The 12,500-nt window shown below is 44.2% G+C and overlaps 1 protein-coding gene across 1 annotated transcript in view; it reads left to right on the top strand.

Moving 5' to 3' along the window:
* The window catches only part of grip1 (glutamate receptor interacting protein 1), a 211,007-nt gene that overhangs the window by 162,820 nt on the left and 35,687 nt on the right, over positions 1-12,500 (top strand). The window contains 1 exon segment of the mRNA XM_042080983.1: positions 1,723-1,803. Within this exon segment, the coding sequence (XP_041936917.1) occupies positions 1,723-1,803 (81 nt within the window).

Raw genomic sequence — 12,500 nt, 5'->3', positions numbered from 1 at the left:
CCCCTTAAAACCAAGCATTTTCGCGAGCTTACTTGAAATCGAGGGGTAAGAGAAATACAGTACCCAACATACACCGCTCACACCGGAAAAACAAGCACACCTAGAGATTCGTTGACATGAAATGTTGGCATTAATAAGGATTATAAAATTAAAATGCTAATTGTTTTATGTTGCATTCAATCATGTGATCATATATTAAAGGTCCTGTTCTTCATGAGGAAGTTTTCAAAAATCGCTGTTTTGTGAATGTTAACAGCACATCATTATTTGCGCGAATGTCTCGCATTTTACATATTATTTCCATGTCTGATTTCCCGCTAATTGGCAGTATACCATGTCAGAAATGTAGTCCAACAGCAGCTAAATTCGCTGAACTTTTTTACTGCTCGTCTGATATGAATGCTGCATACCACTGCCGACTCCTCGCATCTAGGCTATTACAGGTAGCGATTGCTTCTGATGTTAAGTAACAACCATTTGGATAATATTGTAAAATATTGAAGGAGTTGTGGGATGTTTACATAGCAAACTGCGTGTTTATGTTGTCCCCGTGCGAACATAGGCACGTTCTGCTGTTGTTGAAATAACTCCTGAACGGTTTTATTGAGAGCTGAAAATGCAATGAGAGCCTATTTGACAGAAGACAGGTTGCTAGTGACAAAATATTAGCTGTCAGTGTGGTACTATCTCTGTAAATTACGTTTAATTCAAGTGTTTCAATCATCCCAGCTCTCCCTTATGGTTGGCTAGTGGTATCTCATTTCCAAGGGGAATATTTTCACCCCTATGTCTTGCCACTCGGTTTCGAGGGACAAGGGCTAGGGGTAAGATGAAGGGATAGGGGAAGGGGTAAAACAGAGAAATGAGATTGGCCCTTGGACCCCTGCCATAATGATGTGTGTGTGTGTGTGTGTGTGTGTGTGTGTGTGTGTGTGACGTGCATACGTGCGTATGTGCATGTGTGCGCGCGCCTGTATTTAAAAGTAATGAGTGTGTCCTGTGGCTCTGCTGGGAGTAGTGAGTTATTGAGTGATCATTTGAAGAGCTCAGCCTCTAATGCCAAACTGCGAGCCATCTGGGAGCAGTTGATCTGAGCACACACACACACACACACACACACACACACACACACACACACACACACACACACACACACAACCACCGAGGGACAGTCTGTTCTCCCGGATATAGATCTTCTCTGTCAGTAGCCATCTCTCTCAGCTGGAGGAGGACTTTGTGAAGACTTTCAGATCCAATTAAATCAGGGTCAGGTATAGGCAGCTCTGTCCAGGTGTTTTCATGTACCGACTGAAGGTTTTAGATTCAGACCACCAGCCAACTTCCTCCTCTTCCTATCTCCTCCTCCTCTTCCTCCTCTCTCTCTTCATCCTCCTCCCCCTCCTCCTCTTCCTCCTCCTCTCTCCTCTCTCCTCCTCATCCTCCTCCTCCTCCTCCTCTCCTCCTCTCTCCTCCTCATCCTCCTCCTCTTCATCCTCCTCCTCCCTCCTCCTCTTCCTCTTCATCTTCCTCCTCCTCCTCCTCCTCCTCCTGCACAGTAAGACAAATGGGTCCAGTGGAAAAGTGTGTTGTGAATGTCAATAGATATATCAAACATGATGTTTGTTTCTCCTCTCATCCTCCCTCTCGCTCTTTCTCTCTCCCTCTCGCTACTTTCTCTGTCATGTTCCCTCTTTCTCAAGGCCTCTTTTTCATCTCCTACAGAGTCTGTCATCCCCAGCAGTGGAACGTTCCACGTCAAACTACCCAAGAAGCCTGGGGTGGAGCTGGGCATCACTATCAGCTGTAAGTGTTCCAACACGCACACACACACACAACACACACACACACACACACACACACACACACACACACACACACACACACACACACACACACACACTCAAAGGCAAAAGTTATGTATGCACTTTTCTGCATTTTTTGCTCTACCTGTCTCCCATGGTTCTTCATCGGGCGTTTTTGGACAGCTCATTTCTAGGAACCGCCCACTGGAGATGCTACCCCTAGAACTGTCCCAGGGAGAGGCTACCCCTAGAACTGCCCCAGGGAGATGCTACCCCTAGAACTGTCCACTGGAGAGGCTACCCCTAGAACTGTCCCAGGGAGAGGCTACCCCTAGAACTGTCCCAGGGAGGGGCTACCCCTAGAACTGTCCCAGGGAGGGGCTACCCCTAGAACTGCCCACTGGAGAGGCTACCCCTAGAACTGCCCACTGGAGATGCTACCCCTAGAACTGCCCCAGAGCTTTTTTTGTTTACATTCGCAGTGCCAGTAGGAACACCGGGGTGCTGCACATACATTAATGGAACACTGTCTGATGGTGGACCAAAACTTTGTACAACTTAAGTGGCCACTTGTTGTTGTTTCAGGTAGTGAGCATACGTAGCCTACCTTATTTCACTGAGCATACGTAGCCTATCTTATTTCACTGAGCATACGTAGCCTACCTTATATTAGGGGCAGCCATGGCCTACTGGTTAGCGCTTCCGACCTGTAACCGGAGCTCCCCGAGCGCCGCTGTTGTTGCAGGCAGCTCACTGCACCGGGATTAGTGTGTGCTCCACCTCACTGTGTGCTCACTCTGTGCTGAGTGTGTTTCACTAATTCACGGATTGGGATAAATGCAGAGACCAAATTTCTCTCACGGGATCAAAAGAGTATATATACTTATACTTATTTCAGTGAGCATACGTAGCCTATCTTATTTCAGTGGAAAAAACAGCCTGCTCACGTCTTTCCAAGTGATAGCAGTTTTTCTTCAGGCAGATTATCAAATTGACATTGACAAATTGATCAAATTGACAAGGTAGCAGCATTTTTATTACATAATAATGATAATAATAATAATAATAGGGCTGTCAAAATTACTGATTAATTTCAATTAATTAATTTGATAAAAAATAACTGATTAAAAAAATTAGTGCAGATTAATCGATTCTGTATGACCTTTGACCCCGAGTTCTAGTCAGTAAAAATTAGGCTGTAAAATGAAGGAGAGAGAAGAAAATATACTGCCTGGATCATTGATTGGAACATTTACTTTTAAAAAACGGCCTGATGTTGATAAAAATAAAGTGTTGAAAGACCTCTGTAATGTCTGCAGCAAGTGTTGACATTGAGGGGAGTGATAATTTATTTTCATTGTGTCCCCTAGGTCATATCTGTGGCCAGAAATGCCTTGTATGTGAAAAAAAAAACTTCTTCCCGAAGCACTTTTGAATTTATTTCCTCAGCATAGTAGGTCATATCATAGATTATTATGGCAATTATTTGAAGAGTGAAAATACTAATAAAAGAGTTTTTGAAGTTAATGTCACAAATGCTGATTATTCAATGATTGATTCATTTGAATTTAAATATTTAAAATACTAATTAATTTAAATTAATCACAGTGTATGTAATTAATTTGATTAATTATTTTAATCGATTAGCCCTAAATAATAACAATAATAATAATAATAATTTTATATAGTGCCTTTCTCAAACCCAAGGTCACTTTACATTGTAGAAGGAAAACATAACAACAGACAAACAATAACAATACAATAACAAGACAAGCTATGTGTATAGAGCTATACTGTAGATGTGTTGGGTGTAGAGGAGAAATGATCATTAAACAAAAAGGTCTTGAGATGTGCTTTGAAGAAGGGAAGAGATGGACTGTCACGAAGAGGTTGGGGGAGGGAGTTCCAGAGTTTGAGGGCCAAGGCACTCAAGGACCTGCCACCCAGTGTGGAAAGTCTGTTGCGGGGATAACTAAGAGGTACATGAGCATAAAGTGATGAAATGAATGACATAAAGAGCCATATCGACTGACAAGATAATGTTACACAATTTCATACAAATAGTAGGCCATTGCACAGTTGCCGTAAAACAATTTGTGATTCTCTGTGTGGGAAGAGGAGCGTGCGTGCGTGCGTGCGTGCGCGCGCGGGGGCCTCGAGTGGCTTGCCCGTCATTGGTGGGGAGATTGATGGCCCAGTGTGTCATATGAGCTGTGATGGCTCCAGCCCGATCTGTCCTCCAAGGGGACATTGGTCACACCACCACTCCCACAGACACACACATACACACACACACATGCACAAACACAACCTCAAGCAAATGCACACACACCATCTCACATACATAGATGTTCACCCTCACATGTACGCACACGCGCACACACACACGCGCGCGCGCATACACATACATCTTTACACACTGACACATGTAATCCTCCTCTTCCTCCCCCTAAGGCGTGTGTGTGTGTGTGTGTGTGTGTGTGTGTGTGTGTGTGTGTGTGTGTGTGTGTGTGTGTGTGTGTGTGTGTGTGTGTGTGTGTGTGTGTGTGTGTGTGTGTGTGTGTGTGTGTGTGCGTGCGCATGCATGCGTGTGTGTAAGATGTATGGTGGCGGGCCAATGCAGACACTGAGATTTATCCCAGTGTCTCCCAGCACCCGCTCATGGCTGACATTAAAGGTTTACTGCAGCTCTGGAACCCCATCACAAAGACAGAGGAGACGGAAGAAGGGAAGAGAGGAATGGAGAGAAGAAGAGAGAGGGATTGGGAGTGGAATGAGAGAGAGAGAGAGAGAGAGAGCAGGATTACAATATTCTTGGAACTTTTTCAAAATGAACCGAGGGGAAACTGAAGACAAAGAGAGAAAGAGAGAGAGCAGGAGTAGGAGCAAAAGAGAGAGAAAGAGAGAGCGAAGGAGAGAAGAACGTAGCAAATGAAAGAGTTGGAGCAGGATTTCGGTATTCAAGAAGCTTTATCAAAATGAACACAGCCAAGGCAAAAAGATAGAGACAAAGAGAGACAGAAGGACAGAGAAGAGGAGAAGGAAGAGACAGAGGGGAGAGAGAGTGATGTAGTGGGAGAGAGAGGAGAGAGAGAGTAATGGAACATTTAAAACGACTAAAAGGGGGGCCTCTTACATAAGACTGAGTGGCCTCTCTGTGTCTGTGTCTGTCTCCCCCTGCGAGGACGTCATCAGAGCCCCGAGCGTCATCACACTGTGTGAGTGTTTGAAGAGAGGAAAAGAGGGAAGGATGGAGGGAAAGAGAGAGACCAGAGAAAAGCAGCGGAGCGAGAGAGAGAGAGAGAGAGACTACCATCAGGAGGGAAGGGGAGCAGAACCCCGCATGGTCAAACACAGAAAAGAGATTGTTTGAACGGGCTAATTTTGAGGCGCAGCAGCCCTCAATTCCTCTTCATCTCGACAGAACTGCAGAAGCAGCAGGGGATAAGCATTGTTAAAAATGAGGTGCCATTATGAGTGCGAGTGTGTCTCTGAGTGTGAGTGTATGTCTGTGTGTATATGTCTGTGTGTGCATGTGTGTGCGTGTACTGTGTGTGTGTGTGTGTGTGTGTGTGTAAGAGTCACAAGTGTGTGTAATGGCAGTGGGCTTTAATAAATACCACTGACACACTCATTTAAACACAGTAGGGGGGGATGGGGAAGATCATGGTCTTTGTTGGCTTTGTTTTCATTTTAACCTATTTCTCTCAACTGGTACGTCAGATCTGTGGTTTATTTAATGCCGATCCCGAGGATAAAGTCACTTCAATACAATGTTTTCTGGGTAATCACTTTGAAAATCCTGATTTGAGTGTTTTGCAGTGTTAGGTTTTCCAGGTGGGTATTGTTTAGGAGTGGTATCTCCTTGGATGACCTTGCCAAAGCCCTTGAGCATAATTATTTTATGCATATACCATATACCCTTGCACACACATACACATACACACACACACACACACAATAATAATAGTAATAATGATAATGATAATAATAAGCTTTTTTTGTATAGCACCTTTAAAACACAGAATGCAGCTCAAAGTGCTTTACATTTGGAGCGATTAACCGGTAATAGAGAGAAAAGAAAGATAAGTTGTAATAATACAAACAAACAAACAAGCAAATCCGTAAATAAAACATCTGAGATTTAGAATTAAGAAAAATTAAATTGCACAAGAGATAGATACAACAACACATACATTACAATTAATGCAGTGACAATTAGGAAGACCCTGTAAATAGCAGCAGTAAATAGCAGCAGTAAATAGCAGCAGTAAATAGCAGCAGTAAATAGCAGCAGTAAAATATGAATTGATGTGAAGAAGGCTACAAGATAAATGTGAGTTAACTAAAAGTTCTCATATACAGGTATGTTTTCAGGTCTTTTTTTAAAGATGTTTACAGAATTTGCCTGGATGGATAAAAGCAGATTATAAAAGGAGCACTTTGGGCACAATTATAAGATTTGCATTGGAAAATCTAAGCTTCCTTTGTGGTTGATAGGATATTAAAAGCTCAGACCATATATAATATTTTTTTATTGTAAGTCATTAACAGAACCTTAAAATCAATTCTATAGGAAACTCACACACACACACATACACATGCACACACGTACACATGCACACACACACACACACACATACACATGCACACACGTACACATGCACACACACACACACACATACACATGCACACACGTACACACGCACACACACACACACACACACACACACACACACACACACACACACACACACACACACACACACGTACACATGCACACACACACACACACACACACACACACACACACACACACACACACACACACACACACGTACACACGTACACATGCACACACACCATTTCTTTCTTTTATTCTCTTTAGGCATTAAACAGATTCCTTGTCTGGCAGCAGTATGTGTCTCAATGTGTTTAATAGCACATATAAAACTCTAATACGTCTCAGGCTACCAACTCCAAGGCTCATAAACCACAAACACCCACACACACACACACACACACCTACTCCTACACATATAGACACAGATTGATGTTGATATGCATAAGAGCATTTGACACAGGTTTACACACACGCTTACACACACACACACACACACACACACACACACACACACACACCTTTAGCATTTAATGGCATACTTAAAGTCACATGACTTTTCACAAGGTCATTAGCGCCATTGACATTTGGGAATTTCATTTATTTTCATGAGCTCCTCATCCAGTGTATTCTCATTTTTACACACACACACACACACTTATACACACACACACACACACACACACACACACACACACACACACACACACACACACACACACACACACACACTCTAGCACTGTCCTAACCAGATGACCGTACCTGCCCACTGCCCAATACGCATCCATTGGCAAAGCTGCAGTTCTGTATTTCTTGCTCTCCTCTGCGTGGAGAAATGGGTTGGTCTGCCAGATGCAGGATCATGGGTGAGCTCCCGTGTGATGCCGCTAATTGCCTGCCTCTCAAGCACCACTACTTATCTGTGGGGACAAAGAAAAGATCCCCCACATTCAGTATCTCTAGTTGTGTTTTTTTTTTTTTTTTTTTATGGCTTTTTTTTTTTTTTCTGCTCAAGTTTAGTGCAGGATTTTGCAAGCTAAGCTCTTTGCAAACTCCCCTCAGCAAAGTGAAACTCCATGGCTTAGTGTGTTTGGGCGCGGTGGATTTAAGCCGCCGCAAGACCCGGGATGTGCCGTAAACGCAGGCACTCCCACTGGGCTTATGTAGTCGGGAGGCGTCGGCGTCGGCGCCGGGGCAGGTAGCGGAGCGAGCCTCTCCTAATGACTAACAGCGCAGAGCTACGCCGTCTCCAGATAAACATCTACTTGCACCTATGGCGGAATAGCTCAGAGTGAAGACTGCAATCCCGCCGCCGGCCCCCGGGGGGCCTGGAGAGGGAGGGAGGGAGGAGGTGGTGGTGGAGGAGGAGGAGGTGGTGGAGGGGGTACAGAATGGAGCGTGTGATTTTTAGCCAGGAGTTTAACAGGCAGTTAAAGGGAGGCGGAAAGTCTATAAGATGCGCTAAAGGCAGAGCTATTGGAGCGAGAGAGGTGGTGGCGTGGTTCTTTTTTAACTTTTTTAACCCCAACTCTCTTCCAAGATGTGTCACATGTCAGAGGAGCACTTTCTCCCTTTTCCTCTCTCTCTCTCTCTCTCTCTCTCTCTCTCACTCTCTCTCTCTAACCACTCTGCTCACTGTCCTCTCTCTCTTTCTCTCTCTCTCTCTCTCTAACTCTAACTACTCTGCACACTGTCCTCTCTCTCTCTCTCTCTCTCTCTCTCTCTCTCTCTCTCTCTCTCTCTCTCTCTCTCTCTAACCACTCTGCTCACTGTCCTCTCTCTCTCTCTCTCTCTCTCTCTCACTCTCTCTCTCTCTCTCTAACCACTCTGCTCACTGTCCTCTCTCTCTCTCTCTCTCTAACCACTCTGCACACTGTCCTCTCTCTCTTTCTCTCTCTCTCTCTCTAACTCTAACTACTCTGCACACTGTCCTCTCACTCTCTCTCACTCTCTCTCTCTAACCACTCTGCACACTGTCCTCTCTCTCTCTCTCTCTCTCTCTCTCTCTCTCTCTCTCTCTCTCTCTCTCTCTCTCTCTCTCTCTCTCTCTCTCTCCTAACCACTCTGCACACTGTCCTCTCTCTCTCTCTCTCTCTCTCAATTCAATTAAATTCAATTCAAATATGCTTTATTGGCACGACAAACCATATGATGCATTGCCAAAGCGTTCACAGGAATAATAATAATTAAAGAAAATACAAATACAAAATGATATAAACATGTACAAACATTGTTACACTTCGTCACACACGCACACACACACAAATATACACACACACACACACACACAGCACGTCACAAGACCATGCAAGACCATTGTCTGTACACGTGCATAGGAAAACCAAGACAGGACAAAACAAAACAAAACAAGCAGGAGACATGGTGTAACAGACTGGGGCTGGGGAGCAGTGTTATGTTGAAGGGTGGAGGTAGTGGGGTGATTATCTTAAGTAATGCCTTCTCTCAGGTTATGGAGTGAGGACACATAACTGGCTGCCAGTATGCATGTGCTGGTGTCCTCACCCAAAACTACAGCAAGTTTTTTCTGTTCCTCCAGTTTTGTGAAGTTGGGAATGATGTTGTTCAAAATGGTGAAATATTTGTCTCTTTGGGACCGATATTTGCCACAGTGTAGCAGAAAGTGCACCTCTCTCTCTCTAACCACTCTGCACACTGTCCTCTCTCTCTCTCTCTCTCTCTCTCTCTCTCTCTCTCTCTCTCTCTCTCTCTCTCTCTCTCTCTCTCTCTCTCTCTCTCTCTCAAATTCAAATTCAAATTCAAATTCAAAAAAAGGTTTATTGACATGACAAGAGCACTTGTGTTGTCAAAGCATACAAATCATAAGTAAGTTAGTGAGGAAACAAAGAGCATGAAAATAAGTAAGAATAAACAAATAAATAAGTAAATAAATATAAATAAAATAATAAAATAAATTCATAAAATAAATTATAAGAAATGAAATAATAATAATAATAATAATAATAATAATAATAATAATAATAATAATTAAAAAAAAGTTTAGAAATGATAGTTCTAGATGAGATGGGATTGAATACGATTTTTTTTTCTCTCTCTCTCTAACTCTAACTACTCTGCACACTGTCCTCTCTCTCTCTCTCTCTCTCTCTCTCTCTCTCTATCTCTCTCTCTCTCTCTCTCTCTCTCTCTCTCTCTCTCTCTCTCACCACTCTGCACACTGTAAAAAGAAAGAGAGAAGGAGAGAGAAGGAAGGAGAGGGTGAAAGAGAGTTAGATGGAGGGAGAGGTATGCATTTGAACGGTCCGCTGCACTGAGTGTGTTCTGGCTTGTTCCACGCTGTGTTCCCTCACTCAGGTCTGCTCCCCTGGACCACAGAGGCTCACATTATTTATGTCGCATTCGCTACACACACACACACACACACACACACACACACACACACACACACACACACACCAGCACACTCATACACAAAGACTCAAACACTCCCCCTCCACGCGCACACACCCACCCACGCATACACATACATACACATACACATGCACACATACACATGCGCACACACACACACTCATACTTAAGCTGCATTCAGATCTACGTGTACAGTAAGACCAGAGGTTCTGTGGATGTTAAACGGTTGAAAGTGCGAACTTAGCCAGCTGTTCTACTGCTCCCCTCCTAGTATTTCCGACAGACATTATGTATATGAGCTCGTGTCTGAACGAAGTGAAGAACATGCAGAGATTCTGTTTCATATGCGTCGGTGACGTTCACACACATCAGCATAATGTCAGAATGTTAGCATCATGTCAGAATCACCCGAAGGGTCGGACCTCCATTTTATACACACACACACACACTGGCACACTCATATATAGAGAGACTCAAACACTCCCTCTCCGCACACACACACACACACACACACACACGCACACGCACACGCACACACTCTTGCTCTCGCCACGAAGGCCCCAAAAACATATTTCAGGTTCACACCTCTGATGAGAAAATAGCTGCTATTCCTGGACTGAGTGATGCTGCCGCTGAGGAGCTCATGTTAAAAATGGAGATGCTCTCGTGTAATTCATAATGCACATGGATTCGGAAGTGTGTGTGTGTACGTGCATTGAACTCACATTCACCCTCAACGTCTCACCAACACTACAGACACTTAGAGTCTCAGTGAAGAGGTTTAGGGTAGTATATTATGGGATGTAATGTCAAAGTCAAAGTCAGCTTTATTGTCAATTTCTTCACATGTTCCAGACATACAAAGAGATCGAAATTACGTTTCTCACTATCCCACGGTGAAGACAAGACATATTTTACCAATTTAAGTCCACAGACAAACATAACATTCAAGTAAACAAAAAAGTAAGTAAATAAGAGGGCACATATAATAATGAAAAAAAATAAGAGCAGCAAAATTTGGTTGAAATTGTGCATAGACAGTCAATAAAATACTAGTGCAAAGTCAGGCCAATAAAAGGCTTGGGTAGTTCTGTTTGACCTAAGAAAGAAAGTGACATAGTGGTGCAAGTTGTGTAAGAGCAGCAGAAGTGTTGTGTTTTCAGGACAACAACAACAAGTTGTAAAGTGTACAAGTGTGCAAGTGTGCAAGTGGAGTAGTGCACGCGGCCATTGTGGGTCCAATGTCCAGGATGTTATGTAGCTGAGGGTGGAGGGGGGAGAGGAGGGAGAGAGTTCAGCATCCTTACAGCTTGGTGTATGAAGCTGTTGGTGAGTCTGGTAGTGCGGGAGCGCAGGCTTCTGTACCTCTTCCCAGAGGGCAGTAGATCGAACAGATTGTGAGCGGGGTGACTTGCATCACTCACAATTTTGGTCGCCTTGCGGGTGAGGTGGGTGGTGTAAATGTCCTTCAGGGAGGGGAGAGAGGCACCAATAATCCTTCCAGCTGTGTTCACTATGCGCTGCAGGGCTTTCCTGTTGTATTCAGTGCAGCTTCCGCCCCACACAGCGATACAGCTGGAGAGGATGCTCTCAATGGTGCCTCGGTAGAATGTATTGATCTGCATCAGGAACTGGTCATTGTCGTACTGATATCCTACCTGTAGTTATGCGGTCTCTCATTTAACATTCAGGCATGTGTTAGGTGGTGGAGGGTTGACCGAATGGTTCGTGATGATTTAAGTCATAACTGGCTGTCCAGATACTTCAGAGACACTCCTCAGGGATGTCTCTCTCACACACACTGTTTTCAGTCAGCATCCAGACTTCTCACAGACTTACCCTCAGGTAACTGACAGATTCCTCGTATCCAACACAGATTTCTGACCCACACCTACCAGAAATCACACCCAGTGGACCAAACACGCATTCCCCACAGGCAGCACATACATCTGTCCAGGACGAAAGGAAATCTTGAGAACTGCATACTGATTTAGGAACAGAAAGTTCTAGAATTTGAAACGTGTACAGTGGGGACGTGCAGTAATACTGCTTATGCATGTAACTCCATGTAAGACTTAGAGCAGCACAGTGTTCATGCCCCTCAGTTATTGCCTCTTCTCTGTACCCACATACCTCCCAGATAGTCGGCAGACGTGCATAGCATAGGCACAAGGCCAGTGTTGACATTGGCATGTACTGTAGTCATTCACCAAATGCCTTTAATCAAGCCTCTAAAGTACAGCTATACATTCCTTGTACATACATATACATACATACATATACATACATAAAAGCCATCAGAAGGAAGCATTTCCCCTGGCTGCTGCCGCCCACCCAGCCCCTCTGCCAACTCCCATCATCCCCCTGTGCCAACTCCAACTCCCATCATCCCCCTGTGCCCCATCCCACTCCAGCTTCCATCATACCCCTGTGCCAACTCCAACTCCCATCATCCCCCTGTGCCCCATCCCACTCCAACTCCCATCATCCCCCTGGCCAGAAGCACAGCACAGACAACAGGAGACAGTTAGGGAAGTTCACGTTTGATTCATCATTGGTTCATGTTTGGTTCAAGTTAATGCAGCAGAGAAGCTCAAGGTCAGTTCAAGATCAAGATCCAAGATTTCTTCTATTGTCATCACACTTGTGTACAGTCAAGAAAGAAGCATCTTTTCTCCTGCAAGTTT

The sequence above is a fragment of the Alosa sapidissima genome, chromosome 23, assembly GCF_018492685.1.
Source record: "Alosa sapidissima isolate fAloSap1 chromosome 23, fAloSap1.pri, whole genome shotgun sequence".
Classification (NCBI taxonomy): Eukaryota; Metazoa; Chordata; class Actinopteri; order Clupeiformes; family Clupeidae; genus Alosa; species Alosa sapidissima.
This window is presented reverse-complemented; position numbering and strand designations above follow the sequence as displayed.